The sequence below is a fragment of the Schistosoma mansoni genome, chromosome W, assembly GCF_000237925.1.
Source record: "Schistosoma mansoni strain Puerto Rico chromosome W, complete genome".
Classification (NCBI taxonomy): Eukaryota; Metazoa; Platyhelminthes; class Trematoda; order Strigeidida; family Schistosomatidae; genus Schistosoma; species Schistosoma mansoni.
In genome coordinates this window covers 40,575,784-40,594,124 of record NC_031502.1, presented here as the reverse complement: position 1 = coordinate 40,594,124, position 18,341 = coordinate 40,575,784, and the positions used below count along the sequence as shown (strand labels likewise).

The 18,341-nt window shown below is 33.1% G+C and overlaps 2 protein-coding genes across 2 annotated transcripts in view; one reads left to right on the top strand and one right to left on the bottom strand.

The window, feature by feature from the left end:
- The window catches only part of Smp_135400 (putative alanyl-tRNA synthetase), a gene marked incomplete at both ends in the record, with an annotated part of 61,892 nt that extends 49,986 nt beyond the window's left edge, over positions 1-11,906 (top strand). Inside the window, 8 exons of the mRNA XM_018789700.1 lie at positions 215-496; positions 1,486-1,733; positions 3,323-3,484; positions 5,132-5,422; positions 6,357-6,575; positions 8,966-9,316; positions 9,640-9,729; positions 11,628-11,906. Coding sequence (XP_018655116.1) covers positions 215-496; positions 1,486-1,733; positions 3,323-3,484; positions 5,132-5,422; positions 6,357-6,575; positions 8,966-9,316; positions 9,640-9,729; positions 11,628-11,906 — 1,922 coding nt within the window. The remainder of the gene's footprint in view (positions 1-214; positions 497-1,485; positions 1,734-3,322; positions 3,485-5,131; positions 5,423-6,356; positions 6,576-8,965; positions 9,317-9,639; positions 9,730-11,627) is intronic.
- A 2,033-nt stretch (positions 11,907-13,939) lies between these two features.
- On the bottom strand, positions 13,940-17,926 carry Smp_135390 (hypothetical protein; the record flags this gene model as incomplete). Its single annotated transcript, XM_018789699.1, has 4 exons — positions 13,940-14,732; positions 16,233-16,770; positions 17,653-17,797; positions 17,869-17,926. 4 exons carry the CDS (start codon positions 17,924-17,926, stop codon positions 13,992-13,994), a joined length of 1,482 nt encoding a protein of 493 aa, XP_018655115.1. The 3' UTR covers positions 13,940-13,991.
- Positions 17,927-18,341: the final 415 nt, after the last annotated feature.

The following is an 18,341-nucleotide window of genomic DNA, read 5'->3' as shown; positions in this document are numbered from 1 at the left end:
TACATTCGATTGTCCCCACCGATGTTCTTGTTCACTACATAAATAGCAAGGAAATCTTGACTTTTGTTTTATGGCTGAGCTAGTAAACTTGTACTTAAAAATCCTATCTTCTAGAAATGTCTATGTAACTGCCCAAATGTTAGTAACCTACCTTATACTTTATGAGAATTTTCAAGATTTACCACTTTTCTTTACCAATATTACTACTATCTAGCTGAACAAGTAACTAAATTAATGAACGGTGATTATGGACATCATGTAAGCTGGGATATGATATGTGCACAATCATGTTGGGCTGGTCTTTTGCCACCTTTGCCAATCGAAACTAACTCTCCATCGGACAAGAATAAACCATTACTGTTTAGAAGTCAGAAATTAAATTCAAATGTAATTTCACGTCAGTTGCATAATTTATGTGTACCGTTTACGGATGACTCATTTAAATATAACTGTTATCGAAAATCTGAACCGGATCTAAATGCAACTAGACAATACGGTGAGTCATGAACTGCATTACATTATCACGACATGTCATTTTTTTATTTAAATATTGATTTAGATTGAAACGACTGGTATGCCGCATATTTCTTGAATCCACCAATTCTTAATTTGAAGTTCATAATTTAAAGTATTTCTCTACCAGCTCCTACTATCTGTGAAACCTGAAACGTGAATCTCCCAATGGTGGTATTAAATTTATATGTTTGTTAAAGGAATTTCTCCAGGCGACTAGTAACAATTGATAGATAGCTCTAGATTGTTTTATTTCATTAACTCAACCAAGAAAACATGATTTTCTTTTAAATTTAACCCTTGATCTCTAGTAGAGAGTTAATAATCAGTTATAATAAATGTTAAAGTATAGGTTTTACAAAGGCACCCAAGAAGCAAGACACTGAGATTCTTTTAGGCTACCTTTGGTATGGGTATATTTATGCTCCATTTATTTGCAATATCTTTATTAACATTTATTGATATTTAGGTTACCATATTATGAATAAGTTGAGCACGCTCCATATCGTAGATGGATTTCTATTCTGTATAGATAATAGCACATGTTCAAGCTTTGAAATTCCTTCATTATGTTTATTAATCTTTTGGATAATACGTAAGCTTATTTACCTAAAAGTGGTGCGGTAGTGTAGTGCCGTAATCATCTTTGTTTAGATGTCTATCCAAGTCTTGTAAATTACACGATATTCTTGCGATAGGATATCTCAATACAACTTTCATATTCAGATTAATGAAATAAGTTTTTGATTGTCAAATCAATCATTTACATATCTGATGTTTTTATTGGAATCAAGAGTGTATAGACATTTTTTTGAAAACGTATATCTCCACTTTTATGTGATGTGTTTTGCTGTTGTCCTTGGTCAAACTTCGATAAACTCACTAAATGAGAGTAGTTTAACCATAGGAACTATCAATTTAATACGTATACTTTCATCTACTCCTCAGCGTACGTTTTCTTCTTTGTTATAGATTTCCCAGATTGTGAAACAAAATTACTAGGATTACTTGCAATTGGTAATAAACACACAGATTATACGTTAATTACAAAACAATCTTCGTCGAATTCAGATGTTACTTCTGTCATTCAAAATCTGTGCGATGCATCAAATAATGAAACTGCTAATAATTTACTCGGTTTTATTTTCGAGAAAACTAACTTTTTTACATCACGTGGTGGTCAAGACGCTGATACAGGTTTCATTCACTATCCTTCTAAGGTAATTTCTATGAAATTATACTCAAATAAGAAACATTTTGTGCGGACGTAAATAAGTATTATTATTAATGGCTTTACTCAATATTATATTTTTGTACAATATAGGATTCTCATCACAAAGTATTTCAACACTTTACGTTTTCTTCTTTCTTGATCGATCTTGACGATAAATATTGATTGGTCGACGGTTAGATGTTAGCAGTCCAAGATTCGACATCTGAATAATGTTCATTCGTTTAAATGCATATTGCCAGCCACTACGATGTCTCTAATTGTACTTTTTTATAACTTGTACAGCGAAAGGTCGTAAACTTTACATAAGCGCGCCTAAATAGGTTGTACGATTAATAGAAACAATGATGTGTTAAAACAAACAAACAACAGATAACTTGTTGAAATATCTAGATGACAGGATCAGGTAGTCCGGATATTCAAGCAGGCGGCCAGTTTATCTTCCTTCACGCAACTAAATCTCGAGTTTGCTTTTAAATTATTAGTTTTTTGTCATAATAGTAGTATGTTTCTTCATTTACCAAATTTAAATGATTAATTTACGTGTATAGTGATTGATGAAATGAAAATAAGATCAAAAACAAATTTTCATCAATTGATCAATGTAGGTTTTTCAGGGTTAATTATGTTTAAGCCTTTTTTGTTTAATAGATAGCTACTTTATTATTAAGGATAAGATTCACTATCCAGTAAGTGACTAAATTTTTTTAAATAAATAAGTTATCATTTTCACTATGTCGCTAAACATTATGTGTTAAAACAAGTTTGGTTTAACATTTGTTACATTTTCTATCGAACAAACGCTTTTTGTTAATAGTCATCAGTTGACTTCATCTCGTCAGTGCATTTCAGTGAATGCCCTGGTACGGCCGAGAGTACAGAAAGTTAGCTCTCCCCCTCGAAATGCTATCACATGGCCACGTGCATACAACCACTATCAGGAAAGTCCTAATCACTACCTTCTCGTAGCAGGGGTGATGTTTACGGAATTGAGAGGACGGAAGGCGAATGTCCGGCGCTTTAACCGGGTTGATGAACACCGAGGGTCCACCTAGGGAAGTTGCAAAACCCTGATTCCAAACCAATGGTGTACATGGGCTCCAGGATCCTAAGGAAACAAATGGAGTATGAACCTATTGTTGGTCACCAGTTACCATGGGACTGCATCTCCTTACGTTGCTCCACTGCCTTGTGGATTACACCTTCAGATCAAAGGCTCCGGGTGTGGCCCCTTAAGAAAACCATCTTCGGTTTAGGCACCTGGACAGTATCACAGCTCTCACACAAATCGAATGAGATTTGTGCGGAGCATAAGGTTTGATTTTTCTTAACCCACTGGTTTTATGTTAGCAAGCTAACGCGTTTGTATACGTCACATAGATAAGGTTATAATATTGTAAGAAAATAAATAAGTGAGGGTTAGTAATATATGTATAAACTTTTCGAATAGCGTTCGTTATTATATTTTCACTTATTTCTTTTCACTAGCTTCCATACCGTAACATATTATTCTTTTTAATACTTGATCTGTAAAAATACTGTACCTGCCGTTATTTGTTTTTGATTGCTTACCTTCAGATTCTTCAATTTCAAGTTATTGAAACAACTTTTGTTCCTGATCCTACTTCGAATTCTTCAACTAATGGTTGGATCATACATTGGTGTCATAAACCAGATAATTTATTTCTTTCATTAAATAATCTGAATTTTGATCAATCTTTTGTTCTAAGGATTGATAAAGTGAGTACATTTAATTATAATACCTCTGAAAAATTATTCACACTTTATTATTTACGTGAGAATTAATCAGCAGTTAATGGTTATCTCAACATGATATTGTCATGAACACCTTTATGATATTATAACCTATAGTATTATTGATCATATTTATATGAATTAAATGCATTTCAACTCTTTTCTGTTACGATCCTCGACTTGTAATGAGCGACAGTTGTCAACACTCTTACTTTACTTACGTCTGCTACCCTTCATAAAGGAGCATAGGCAGTCCACCAGCATTCTTCATCCAACTCTGTCCTGGACAGTCCCTTCCAGTTGCTATTCATCTTTTTCACGTTTACTTCCGATTGCCGGCCTAATGTGTTGGTCTTCTTCTTTTCCTTTTCCCTTCAGGATTCCAAGTTAGCGCTTGCTTCGTGATGCAGTTTGACGATTTCCTTAATGTATATCCCACCCACTTCCAACGTCTTTTCCTAATTTCCTCCTCAGCTGGAAGTTGGTTTGTTCTCTCCCACAGTAGGCTGTTGCTGATAGTATCCAACCAACTGACATTCAGTATATTGCGTAGACAACTGTTTATGAATACTTGCACCTTTTGGTGATAGTTGTGGTAGTTCTTGAAGTTCCAGCTTCGTACAGTAGAACTGTCTTGATGTTCGTATTGAAGATTTTGACTTTGATATTGGTTGATAGTTGTTTTGAATTTCATATGTCATTCAACTGTAGAAATGCTGTCCTTCATTCGGTAGTTCTCGCCTTTACGTCCACCGCTTCAAGAGCTTCTCCACTGGATGTGGTTTGGTTGTTCTTCGTGTTCTATTTGAGGATGTTGCTTTTTCTCTTGATGCAGAGTCTGCTGCTGCACTAATTGTCTTCATCTGCATTTATCGGTGTGTATGAGATAGAAGGACTAAGTCATTTGTGAAGTCCAAATTGTCTTGTTTCATCCATGTGAACATTCAATACACTCATTTTACGTTGTGTTTAAAACCAACCACCATTTTAATTATAGTTTCTTTGATTTATGTTTGACAGTCATAGCAGCGGTGGTGTTATCACAGTATCCGCGATCTTGTGTAGCTCACTGACTTTTTTTCTCATTTGAGCTTATATCATTCTAACCTACCATTCATTTTAGTCTGTTTTTGTCATGAGATAACTTCCGTTGTTGTTTTCGTTGGTTTTAGAACAGATTCTTCTGTTTCATTCGTAGTTTTTATCTGAAATAAAGAAACCAATAGGATCACGAAGTGATCTTAGCCAGACCACCATTGAAGACCTGGAAGCACTAGACGGCCGTTTCGTCTTAGTATGGACTCAGGGAAATTCGATCCGTGTGGGACAGTTATCCACATCAAATAGTAGGTGCAATTTGTATAATGTCATGGATTAATTGAAGTTAGACATTAACACTAGTAGATGCCGGTTCATTGACTTGGAGTATGCAAGAGTCCTCGCGCGAGACCGAATGGGATTCATGCATCCATTCTTACAACTTATAAAACAATTGAAAAACACTAATATGCACCCACTCAAATAAATTAGCCATTGTGAGTATTTTCATTAGTACGATTCTTTTCTATTCCTTTAAACTCGATTTTCCATCAGGAAAAGTATATTTCTTATTTTCTCCTTTTTCGAATTCAGGAACGTAGATTTAATCTTATGTGTTCACATACTGGTCAACATTTATTTACATCAGCTTTAGAATCATTAGTGCTATCACGTGCTTCGAATTCTTCAGCATTTCAACATATTGGTGGTACTTCTCACCCTAATTATTTCACATTAAAAGCTGCTATTATTGGTTCAGCGTCAGAACTAATGCAAGAGGATTTAGGTGATTTTACAAGACAATTAGAACAAAAGTGTCAAAAGTTAATTAATGAAAATGGATTTATTTCCATTTGGAATACAGAATTGGCACATGCTATAAAAGTGAGTTCGGATTTTTATTCAACATGGTGTGAACTTTTTTATAAGCGTTTAAATATTTATTCATATTATCTACGTTAAAATGTAGTCACCTGGAGTGGAGATGCGTATAAGTTGTTTATAGAAAAGGGAGATTATAAATCAAGAGTAATATTTTTTAATAATTCTTAGAACTGTAACATAGGAATTGTCTTTTTATATTAAAAGTTTTCGTTGGATGTTTGAGGCTAAATTTATAGTATTAGCTTCTATTTACATTCCTATCGAATTATTGCTACCAGTAAGTAGTGCTTTTGTAATACTTAGTTACCTGTTGGTCAGTTTTCAGTTATATTTCTGAAGAAATCCAGTTTATAATATGCTTATTTATGAGCGACAACTCTAAAATCGTTTGAAATGTAAACATTCTGTTATAATTAAGCAAATGATAAACGGCCGTACTATCAAAAACATATACTCAGAGATGCTAATATTGACTTTATTCTCTGTCCTTCCAATGTTTGTCCTTAGATATGCACGTGTACATCTTCTCTGGGACCTACTGATTTTAATCTTATAATCGACTAGTTTTTTGTAGTTATTAAGTAAGTGGCTAAACAGGATCTATAAAGTTAGAGTTCCTACCATTTTGGTACACTTGACTATTTCTTATTGGTCAGTGGTTATAGACTTTGGATATCATGGCTCGCAATGATGCTGATGAATTCACTCTTTACCTTCCTCTCGACTCTTAATCCCACTACATTTTTAGACCATATTCCCAAGGTTTTGTCCTTTATATTATTGCTACTACCTTGACCTCTTTTTCTCTTTATTTTGTCATGCTAATATGGTATGGCAACTTGTGAGAACTGACGTCTGTGTCAGGATCTATATCTATGATATCAACCCATCTTTATTGAATCAACTAAAATCACTTTTCATACTATTTTTCAAGGTGAAACAAATTAGATACTTCCCTTGGGAGGAGTATAGTGCAAAAGTACGCACTGTGTGTATAACAAAAGAAAAACATCCATTTAATGATCATGAACTAGCAGATTTTAATTCTGTTATCTCCGCTGAATTATGTGGAGGAACACATCTTTTTGAGTTATCCGATTTACTAGATATAGCAATAGTCGCAGTTAAAGGACGTCAGAAAACAATCAAAGAAGTAAGCCAACTTTCAATACATATTTATGCTTGAGCATATAAACTTTAGAAGTATCTCTGCCTTATCATTATATACTGGTTTGTTTCGTGTGATATTAGTTTTTCAAGCTAAGATTTCACTATTCTTGTACTTCTATCATAATATTGACAAATAACTATAGTTATTATCCTTAAAACATCGAACTTCTACTCGAACAACATCAAAATGAAAGTGTATATATATTCTGTTATGTCACAGAAATACCTTTCTTATATTTAAATAAAAAATAAATATGTATTACCTTCTGGGTATATAGTCGTTCTATATTAACCCTACTAGCTTACACTTACTCATTTACTAGTCATTTTCGGCAGTTAACTGTGGTATAATGACTTTGTCATTTATTTATGCATTAAGTGATAAATCATGATGGATGTGTGTTACATTTTTTTCTAATTTTCAACATTTTATCTGTCGAATTGAAGTTTGAAAACCCTTCAATCAAGTTTTAATTCATATATGTTTAAGAAGACGTATATGACTATAAACAAATAAACCATGAATAAATAAAATCTGAAGGACAATTAATCTCCTTATGAATCAGTTGGTTACATATTACTTTTATTAATTTCATTAAACGAATAGAATTATTTCAAGTTTGTTCGGTTTTGAAATTCTTCCTGTACATCATAAATAACCTGACTCCTTAATAAATTACATAGTGTACCCATACATAAGTTTTTACTTTCAGATATAAAAACAAGGAAAATATCAATATCCGTAAAATGTTAACTTATTGTTCTTCACATAACCAATTCTCTTAACATCAAGTAGTTTCATAAAAAATTTCAGTTAAATCTATGGTCATGATTTAGGTGAAGTTTTACTCTCTGAGCTGAGCGGTTTGGTCGTGGAGCTTTTCTTGTTCTTCTGAACATCGTGAGCACAAACTTCGAGTACAAGTTGCTCCACTACCAAACTATCCAGCTCATAGAGTGAAACTTCACCTAAATTTATGATCAATTTTTCACTGTGCCTAGTATGAGTAGTCCACTAGTGATTCGGTCAGGTTCTGACACCATTCTTGCGTAAATGAATGCAAAAATCGATTATTATCCTGACTAGGATACACTTCAGTTTTATGGGTATTCTACATCTTCCGATGCAAAATCTATGAACGTACCACATTGATATATCTTGACTGTTATTTTCGAGAACTTACGTATCTATTTATTTATTGTCATCAGAGAATGCTTCTTTACTTTCTTGGTTTAGTTATTAGCTCTTTTTGTTGTGTTTTGTACTCTGATTCAGGGACTATAAACGCTCCTAACGCATTACCGCCCAGCTATACACAAAAAATTGAGACTGTGTTGGAAAATTTAGTTTCGAAAGCCAATTAGGAACATTTACAGCTTATGAGTATTTATAGATTGTCAGAATGACGAACATGTAGTTTCTGACCTTGTTTTAAAAAAATAATTCCCTTACACGTAATACCCCTCCCAGACTTTCCTCCCCGTATTGTTTCAAAGCAGCAAGTGATATATTGAATCTACCCGACAAAGCAGTATGAGTTTCCATGAAATGGCCCCCAAATGCCCTGGTATGGCCGAGAGTGGGGAGAGTCCGCTCTCCCTCTCGAAATGCTCCCACATGGCCACGCGTATATAGCCTCTGCCAGGGAAGTCCTACTCACTGCCTTCTCGTGGCGGGGGTGTTGTCCACGAAATTGAGAGGACGAAAAGCGAATGTCCGGCGCTTTAACCGGGTTGGTGGACACCGAGGGTCCATCTAGGGGAATTGGAAAACCCTGATTCCAAACCAATGGTGTCACATGGGCTCCAGTATCCTGAAGGGACAAATGGCGTATGAACCAACTGTTGGTCACCGGCTACCATGAGACTGCATCTCCTTAAGATGCTCCACTGCCTTGTGGATTAGACCTTTAGGTCAAAGGCTCCGGGTGTGGCCCCCTAAGAAAACCACCTGCTTCAGTCTGGGCACCTGGGCAGTATCACAGCCCTCAGACAAATCAAATGAGATTTGTGAGGCGCATATTTTTCTGGTGCTTCTTTGTACCAATATTTATGTGTTTAAATAAATAAATAAATAAAATTCCATGAAATGGTTCTAACAATTAAAATAAATATTGTTACTTAATTTGAATTATCCGTCTGTTGATATCTTAGTTACAACAACTGTAAGAGTCTGTCTTTGACTAGTAAGAGAAGTGTCTTATTTCAAAGCCGACTACAAAATCTTTCACAATGATGATGTTATTTATCAGCTGCTTAATTCCTTTTGCTAATTAGAAAATTTTCTATGGTGTCATCATGCAAGAGTTTTGTAATCTGTATCTTTCTTAAAATCACATAACATCAATGTGTATTTTTGTTACTTCATCGTAGTTCACTTGCATTTTTGGTCATTTGGCTAAATCTGCACATCAATGTGCTGACGAATTGATTCAAGAAGGTCGATCAAGAGAAAAATTAGCTATTCATAATCCTAAAAAGGCAGCCATTCATATCGATTGGTACGAATCTGTTTTAAATGATCCACATTATACTGGATTTCTCCCATTATATGCTCGATTAGCATTAGAAACCAATCTTTACCATATCAATCATAAAACAGATATCATTGATAATGATCAAGTCCAATTATACATTGATAAAATAAAAATAATGGTTGAAAATAATAACTGTGAAACATCTCAAGCTGTAATTTCTAAACTTGATTTTCATAGATTAAATGAAGTAAGTTTCTTTGATCTACAAATGATTTTGTTTAACTGTTGTTTTAATTATTTCTTCAACTACTATATATTTATTGAGGTATAGAGTGGTATTTGTCATATCTGGTATAATCAATGGCTTCAGTGTTTCCTAAAAATATCAATTCATTTGACAGACGTAATATCAAATATAGATTTCTTATTTCCATCCAGTTTTCTCTTAGTTTTCAATTAAAATATATATATATATATATCTGACAGTAAGATTAATTGACATGACTTTTTTAAGAATTTTCCTAACTATTTGATATTTCTTTACTGTTTCTGTTTTTTGTTATCTTACAGCTTATTCTTGCATTTATACAACTCAATATGACTCAACCATTTGTTGTCTATAATATAAATTTAGCTATCTGTTATTTTCCGAAATCACATGTAAGTCAGTTCAAAAACGTCTATTTCTTTTACGCATAAAATTCAGTAATTTTAATATAATGAACATACGATCTAAATACTATAGCTATTTTTAATTAAATTAAAAGTGAATAAAATCCTACGAAGTTTTTCTTTTCGACGAAATCATTTACTTAAGCTGTATATTCGTATTCATAGTTGTTTGTTAATTATTAATATTATCACGATGGGAGTTTGTGGAGATTTTAGTAATTTAATATTTAAGTTCATGAGTCGTTTAAAGCTAGACCACCATGAAAAATCTGGAAGCACTGGACGGGTTCGAGTCTCACGTGTGGGATCGTTGATTCACACTGCTGAGGAGTCCCATACTGGGACGAAACAATCGTCCAGTTCCTCCAGGTTTTCCATGGTGGTCATGCTTTAATCGACTCATGAATTCAACTATTAAATATATATGAAAGATAGATGCTATGGATAAACTTCCGCTTTCGGACACATCGATATGCATTTATAAATTTACTTGTTCCTGTGGGACAGGTTACATTGGCTGCATGAATGAATCACTTTCCAAACTTATTTCACAACATTACCCGGCATGGTTTTTAATAGGAGAATTCAAAACAGTCACCAGTTCAATACAGCAGCACCTAATCAACTCTCGGCATGTCGCTCCAAAGGAGTTTTCCCTTAAAATAACATTTAAGCCAACTGAATTGAAAGGAAGCTGAATCAAAAACTGCTGAGGCATTTGAAATCCACATATTCAAGCCCGAACTCTGCGTGCCAAAAAGATACTTCCAACCTCTCATCCTTCCTTAGCCCTAAGTCCCTTCTTCAGTATACTTCGATCTTGTTTCGTTTTTTTTATTATTTGGTAATTTAAAACCGTAATCAGTTAGTATTGTCCTCCAATAATTTTTTTATAATTATTATTCATTTATAAGCAAAGATGGATAGTGGTTAGCAATGGGATCCAGAGCGCGCATTTCGTCCTATTTGGGACTCGTCAGCTGGATGTACCTGCATCTCAGAGTTGATGTTCACCCTGGGACTCGAACCCAGTACCTTTCATTTCAAACGCCATCGCGTTATCCACATAGCCACTGAGTCCTGATAGCCATCTGCTTGTGCAATGGGGTGAAGTTATATTCACTTGTTATTGTTTACTTGTGACTTCAGGAAGTATCGAGGCAGTCCGCATGGGATGCACATATGCCAATAAGAGACTGATCAATTGCAGTCCAAAATAAAAATGAGAAGATACAAGTAAACAACAACAAGTGAATATATTATTCATTTGTTATAATCACCTTGACGTTTTTTCATTTTTCATACCTGTAAAGTGGACAATTTACTTCCATAATTTTTACTCGTAATTTATTTTGATCCACCTATCATTCTCTAACCCTCTGTTTGTTACACAACGTCATTTAATAAAATATAACTTAAAATCAATTACTGTTCACTTGAATTCATTCGTATTTTTCTGCAACCCACTTATTCTTCTATGATGTTATCAAGTTCAATTTATCCTGTTTATTGTTTCTTTGTCTAATATACTAAATAGTAGCAGTAATTCGAACTAGTCATTACCACAAATCTTTGTTTTTAAGCACCTATTAATTCCATACATCTTACTCGTTATCGTCTACCATTTTAACAAACGTTTACTTCACATTTACCTTTTATCTTGGTTATATGTGTCAAGTTAGGAATTATTAAAAAACCCTTACCGAATAATGGAATTTTATAGATTTCAGTACATGTTTACTAGTGAACTTCATGTTAATGATCAAAAAGATGGTTCTAGTTCTTATATTCAAAGTCTGCAAAGTCTTGGGGATACATTTAATAAGGATTTTTAACGCGGTTTATTTATATTTGCTTACATCCACCCATTTTTTAAATTTTTTTAGTCTAATCAAACAGCTTTAAATTTAGCGCATATGATAGCCAAACTTTTATCTACTGAACTTGGGAAAATGCATTTAACAGCGAAAGGTCGACCTTTACGTTCTAATCATTTGAACAATGATGACCGGTATAAATATGCATTCCTTCAACTTTCACCTACAGCGGATACTTTTACCACGATGACTAAGATGCAACAATCATTGAATTGGAATGACTATCATACGTTATTGGAAAAGTGTGTAAACTCTATTTTACTGAGTCCAGTTTACGGTAAAACATAAAATGTGTAGTTTATAAACCTTTGAATATATGATGACTTGTTCTCTTTTCTTTTGTAAATGTTTTATTCCCAAAAATATTTACAATACCCATATTTGTTTGTAAATTCCCTATTTATATTAAAACAATATAAATTAAAACTCCTGAGAATGTTACTAACTTCTTTTTATTGCTGCGTTATAGCAACTTTTCACGTGAAGTGTCCTCTATCAAAATGAACGCTTCATTATAATGATGAAAAGGTTTTACTCTTTTTAAAAAAAAAGCTTAATTAGTTGTTCAGATTAGAAAAAAACAGTGTTCCTTGTATAGTAACTTTTTCCACAAATTTGAATGCAAACTATTCGTTTGTATGATGATATTGTTTTTGAAATTATGACATTCCTAGTCCATAAAGTCGATTGACTGAGAAAATTACAAGTTTAATGTACAACAGTTGTAAATTGATTTCTCGAATAACAGAAGAAAAAATCTCAAGAAGAAAAGGCAAACTGGTGTTTTAGAGCCATTTACGCTACTTTAAAGTACTTATTTATACACCCTGTTGTAGTTGTTTATGTTGTCATCAGTTTCCTACTCATCGGCAAATGCTATCATTAGAGTTCTCCAGCATATTAATAAATTTTGTTTTTTCTCACTTCGAAGTTCCAAGACATGTAGCAGTTATGAATTCTAGATATTTAGCTATATGGACACTTTCTTACATAACAAATAGGTATACACGAAGGGGAATTTATCAAGATTATTATCGTCATATTCATATTTGTAACTAGTCGTTTTGTGGTTGCGTTTGAAGCGATAATGGGAATGTTCCGTAACCAGAACACCAATCCAAATGAATTGTATATAGATGACAAAGGCTGTTGTGATGAAAATTTCTTTCAATTTCATATATATTACTTGCCCGACTCCAAGTCATGCAAAAAGAGCCTTTCTAATGAATTTAAAATCTTTTCGGTGATAAGGATGTGAAAGATTTTGTGGTGCTTTTAAAGTATATGATAGTATCAAGAAGATGAGTTTCGATATCCATCCAACCAGCAACAAGAATGCTATGACATATTTTAATAAAGACTGAAATCGAGATGTAAATAATTGAAAATCATTAACAGAACTTCTTTGCGTGAACATAGGAAATAGTATAGCTTATTATGAAATGAAGCTATGGGTTATATGAAAGCTCTATTCTTAAGAATTCTTTCTATCATTCATAAAATCTGTTATGGTTTAAAGTGTGTTAAATGATTAAGGGGACATTTTTTGTCACATTGAAGTTTCATTGTAATCGTGAAGCAAATTCAAATATGATGGGGAATTAGTTTACTTTCCTATGAAACGAATATCAGAAAATCTGAGTAAAAATGCTCATTATTTTTACATTTTGTACAATAAATTGGCTTGCATTGTTTGACCAAACTTCCCTGTTTTTGAAAACATCAGAATGGTTCACTCACTTTTTTCCTTAGGTCTTTTTAACCAAAGAATAAATTATGCGATATACTACATAGCAAATGCGAACGTTTTTGCCACAAAAAAATGTGATGATAAGGTATGTGTTTGTTATGCGCAAAGAATATGGCTTGAATGTATGAGTAATCGAAACTGAGCATTTCCCCTGAAAAGTTCGGACCAGTTCATTTAACAGAACGTTGAAGTGTCTTAAAGCTCAATCTTTGAGGATTACTCAGGCATAATTTTTCTATTTATACGTAATTGGCTTACAAAACTATATTGGAGTTAGACTTTTTTCGTTTTAGTGGTTTAGATCTGCTTATATATAGCTAAAGCAGTCATAATGAATATTTAGAATAGCTTTCCGTAAAACCCACTCAATTATAGGGATATTCTGTTATGTTGTACACTGGTTTTTGATAAATATGGGGTCGAGCATTAACTAACGGAAGAATGAAATGTTGAAAATTATTCTAATTTGTCAGATTTATTCTGCTTTCGATAGATTTTAGGTGTATTTGCTAGGAATTATACCGAACTTAACAAACACTATGATAATTTTTTTTAAAAACGAAGCAAAACTCAATCGAACATTCATACTATCTAAATAAGTGAATCCATAATAGATAAAAGTCTTATAAGTGAAGAAAGTCAGTAAGTGATGATGTTCGTAGATCTTCAGGTGTATCCCAGATTGGGTGCACAGGCGGAGAAACGGTGTTCAAAGCAGAATTCATATGTCTTGTATTTTCTTGTTCATTAACATATTTTACATCACACTTGTGTAGAATTGTGTGTTTCCTTTTATTTTTGTTGCAAGTATCTCCTAACGCTGGTTGGCGCAAGCCGCTCATTAAGTAAGTATTTTCATCCAACCAGCGATGTATTTTCTGGCTTTCAGGTCCAACTTCATATTCATTTCGGTCTATGCGATCGAAATTTATATCATTACGTCTTATAATATTTTGTTTCAAAACAGAATCATGGTTTTGTTTTTCAACCATTGGCAGCTCATTAAGACATTTACTGCACTTAGATGAACTTCTTGGGTAGCATGACTTTATTGGGTATTCATGATGATTGTTTTCAAGCACTGTCGGTCTGACGTGTATGCCTATTTGGCTAAATCTTTTATCATTTACTAAACTAGGAGATTTCGAATTTATTGAGCTATTTCCTTGTAGCCGATTAAATACATCAAGAGATAACAAGTCCAAACTCTGATGGTGTATCTTGTCATTGGAGGTTAGTAGAAATGGTGTATTTAGTTTATCTTGCGACGAAAGTGGAGTCTTTTTGTCTTTGCCTTGTTTTACTGAATCCGATGGACAAGATTTTGATTGATTTTCAACAGTGTTTGGACTTACTAATTGCCCCTTAAAATTTTAAAGAAAAGAATGTCACTGTATTACTTATTTGTTTGACACTAAATGAAAAATTAATAAATCGATAGCTATATATATATAGGCAACAAATTGCATGCTTGTATATACTGAAAGTAGTCCGGTTATTTTAAAAAGTTAAGATTAGCGATTAATGCAGGATAGTATGAATTTGCTTTAGTTTGTCATATTTTTTTCGGCTGTTTGCAGTTTGTGGTATTTCAGAATCGAAACCCCCACTAGACTTCCATGTACTTACGGAAATGAAATTAATGTGAATGCTTATGAGCTCGGTGTAGCAAAGATTCGAAAAACCAAATAAATTGTTCCAAATAACATATATAACATTTTATTCAACACTTTAGAATCGTTTTTATACATTGTTTTTGAATCGATCAACTAAAACATAGATAATAACTAAACGACCATCATACGCTGTATCACAACTACGATTTCCGAAACCTTAGATTTCCAAGTGTCTATTTTTTCTTCGGCGATATAAAATGCTGTTTATCAATATGATGTTGGGATTTCTTATTATTCTGTTTCAAAACCACATGATAGGTTGTTAGAATATTTCGTATTTTGTTTTTTTATATAATACCAAAACAACAGAAACATCCCCAATAAGAATATGAAAGTTTCACAGAGACCTGAATTCACCATTATGACTAGCTATCAGCAGTAGTTCTTGTTTTCATTTCGTTTAACTGATATTGTAAACTGGATAAATATTAACGTTATATGATGAACACATATGTTTAATGTCATTACAAAATGCAGACTGGGCACTTACATTTATCTGTCTTATCTACCGATCTAACTATCGACATTCTACAATCGATGAACTTCTTTCTCACTACCCTTTAAGTACAAACCAAGATTTATTACAGAATTTAATAAATAAAGAAAAGTGTTTAACATCTTGTGTTGTTCTATTAACCTTTGCTGACTAGTTTTTTATTCAACGTCAGTATCCACCTATACGTTTTCTTATTATTTTGAAAATATACGAATAGTACCTGTTCTGAAGGTATTCTGGAAACTATTCTTTTCTAATGACTATAAATGAATTACTCCAACTATATAATCCTTAACATAAAATCCAGTTATTCTAATTGTAATCAAAGTTTATGTAACTTTTTCCTTAACAATGCTAGCACTTTTTCCGATTACTATGGTTATTCTTTGTCTCTTTTTTGGGGAAACCAACAACATAAAATGTTAGTATGTGTTTAGCTTTTTATATTTGGGAAAATATGAAGTACGTGTGATCTCAAATTACATCTATGCTGTGATTTATGTATGTATACCATCTCCTTTAAGAGCGTATCAATTTATAACCCAAAGTAATTAACTGTAGGGGTGTCTTTTAAGCGTTTTCAATGTTTTGAGAGTATATTACTTACAAAACTGAACTTCTGAAACAAGGGAAGCTTCATGCTTATAATTATTAAAATATCTAAAATTTCTGTTTTACAGCTAAACGCTCACCTGTAAGTGATCCTCTTCATATGATTCTTTCCTTAATCGTTTTTTCAATGAGCATTCATTTGGGTTTGAGTGAGTTAATTTTTGAGTTATTTGTTTTGAACAACTACTAATGATATGTTGATCTTCGGATGAGTTTTCATTCACACTTTCATTACGGGCATTTTCGTACTCTTTTATCCATTGTTCTAAACCCAATTTCGAGAAGATTTCTTCGAGATTATCTGGTATATTAGCTTTAGCACTTTTAAGCGACTTATGAACAACTTTAAATGTATTCGGTGGAGCGTTTCCATCCTCTTTGTTAGCATTATGGGGAAAATCGTCTGTTAATTTTGGGGGATCCTCAAGAAAACAATTTTGTACAAACTTCAATGACTTTCGCAACCATATAGGTATGTGCCGAAGATCAGACGATTTATTTTTGTCTGTACTTATTGGAAGGGACACTTCCCTCCGACTTGACAGTTTTTCACATTTTGAAACTTGATTGTGTCCTTCCTTGACATCACTTTTCACGGCAGTATTCCATGGTTTTTTCCTTAAACGTAAGAGTATGTGAAAGCATTATTCTAGCCTTTCATCGATTTAAAATTACTTGACGCATACAAGTTTCCATGTCAAGGTTGGTTATACAAAATCATTTTGGAATGGTTCTCCAGTGAATATTCATCACAAAATATGGATACTGGATTAACATAAAGTTCAGTATTCAAAATAAGAAATTCATATGTGACTTAGTAAAATGGGTTTCTTCCGAAAGAAATCGTGTAGTGAAGCTGCATCACTGGTTTCTGCAGTTATATTTCATTTACGAGAGTACAATAACTGAAACATCGTTCCATAAGACGTTATTACTTTGAATTTTGGATATTTAATATTAGAGAAATGTATATAACTCTAGCATACAGTTCTGCAACTTCATAAAGGTTCATCTTGTAAACTCTAAGGTATTTATATTATCTGAGTGTTACTGTTTCATGGATGTCCAAATCTATCTAGTTACAACTACATTTGTAACAATGCTTGTATGAGTTTAGCGTTTTGATAATTACACTGCTGTTGTCCCTAAAGATATACAGATCAATTTAAAATAATAAGTAATCGAGTATAGTTTCACAAAATGTAGTTGATTAATTCCAGAAGTCAGTTCAGGAACAACATGCTGAGTTATAATCCATGTATCTACAAGACCAAACCTTAAAGAAGCTGAGCGTTCGGAAGACACCTAGAATAAATTGTTTTCTCAGAGAAGCTAAAAATATACTTTACGTCCAATATTAACCCTTTACATTTGATCATAATTAACTTGTAAGAAACCAAACCTTCGTAAGATGCTATAAGAATTTCATTTAACACTCACTAGTTGAAACCATGCAACACAGTATATATATATATTATCATATATATATATATGATCTACCTCTGTATAAGTATTGAACTTTTATATCCCGTCGGTTTCACCGGTAGAGTAATTCGTGGTTCCTTTTTAGAGTGTAGACTGATTTGGTTCCAGTGTTTCTCTGTTTTCATTGAAGAATCGACTAAATCAATATTATTCAAAATAGCTTTCAGAGGTAAAAAATATTTAGGTTATCGTTAATTAATTTCTTGACAGATAAAGAAAAATAAATGCTACCTGGCTGAGCAGACTCTTCAATGTCAAAAACTTCCAGTACATGCAATAAAATAATCATTTGAGCATAAAACCATAGCAGACAGTTCAGAAATTTTAGCTTTAATTACTTTTGACGATATTCTTGTACTAAATTAAGGTGAACTATGTTCAGCAGGATACGCAGCATGTGATTTGTTATAACTCTAGGTAATTTTTTATGTACGCAACTTTATTCTAACTAATAATCAAAGTGGGTGTACAATCAATATACAATCAGTATTTTTGACTAGGGTCGTCATCATGTTTTGGGTCTTGGTGTTCTTCCTTTGCGTCGAGGGAATTTCATCGGTTCCTTTTTTTAGGTGTAGGAGTAAGCGACACGGATATAGCACATATATGTTCACACCAAAGCTGCTACCTTGACGTGGTGGTCAGTTTTTCATATCATGGTGACTCAACTGAACTACATTGGCTGGAGCACATGTTCCCTTACG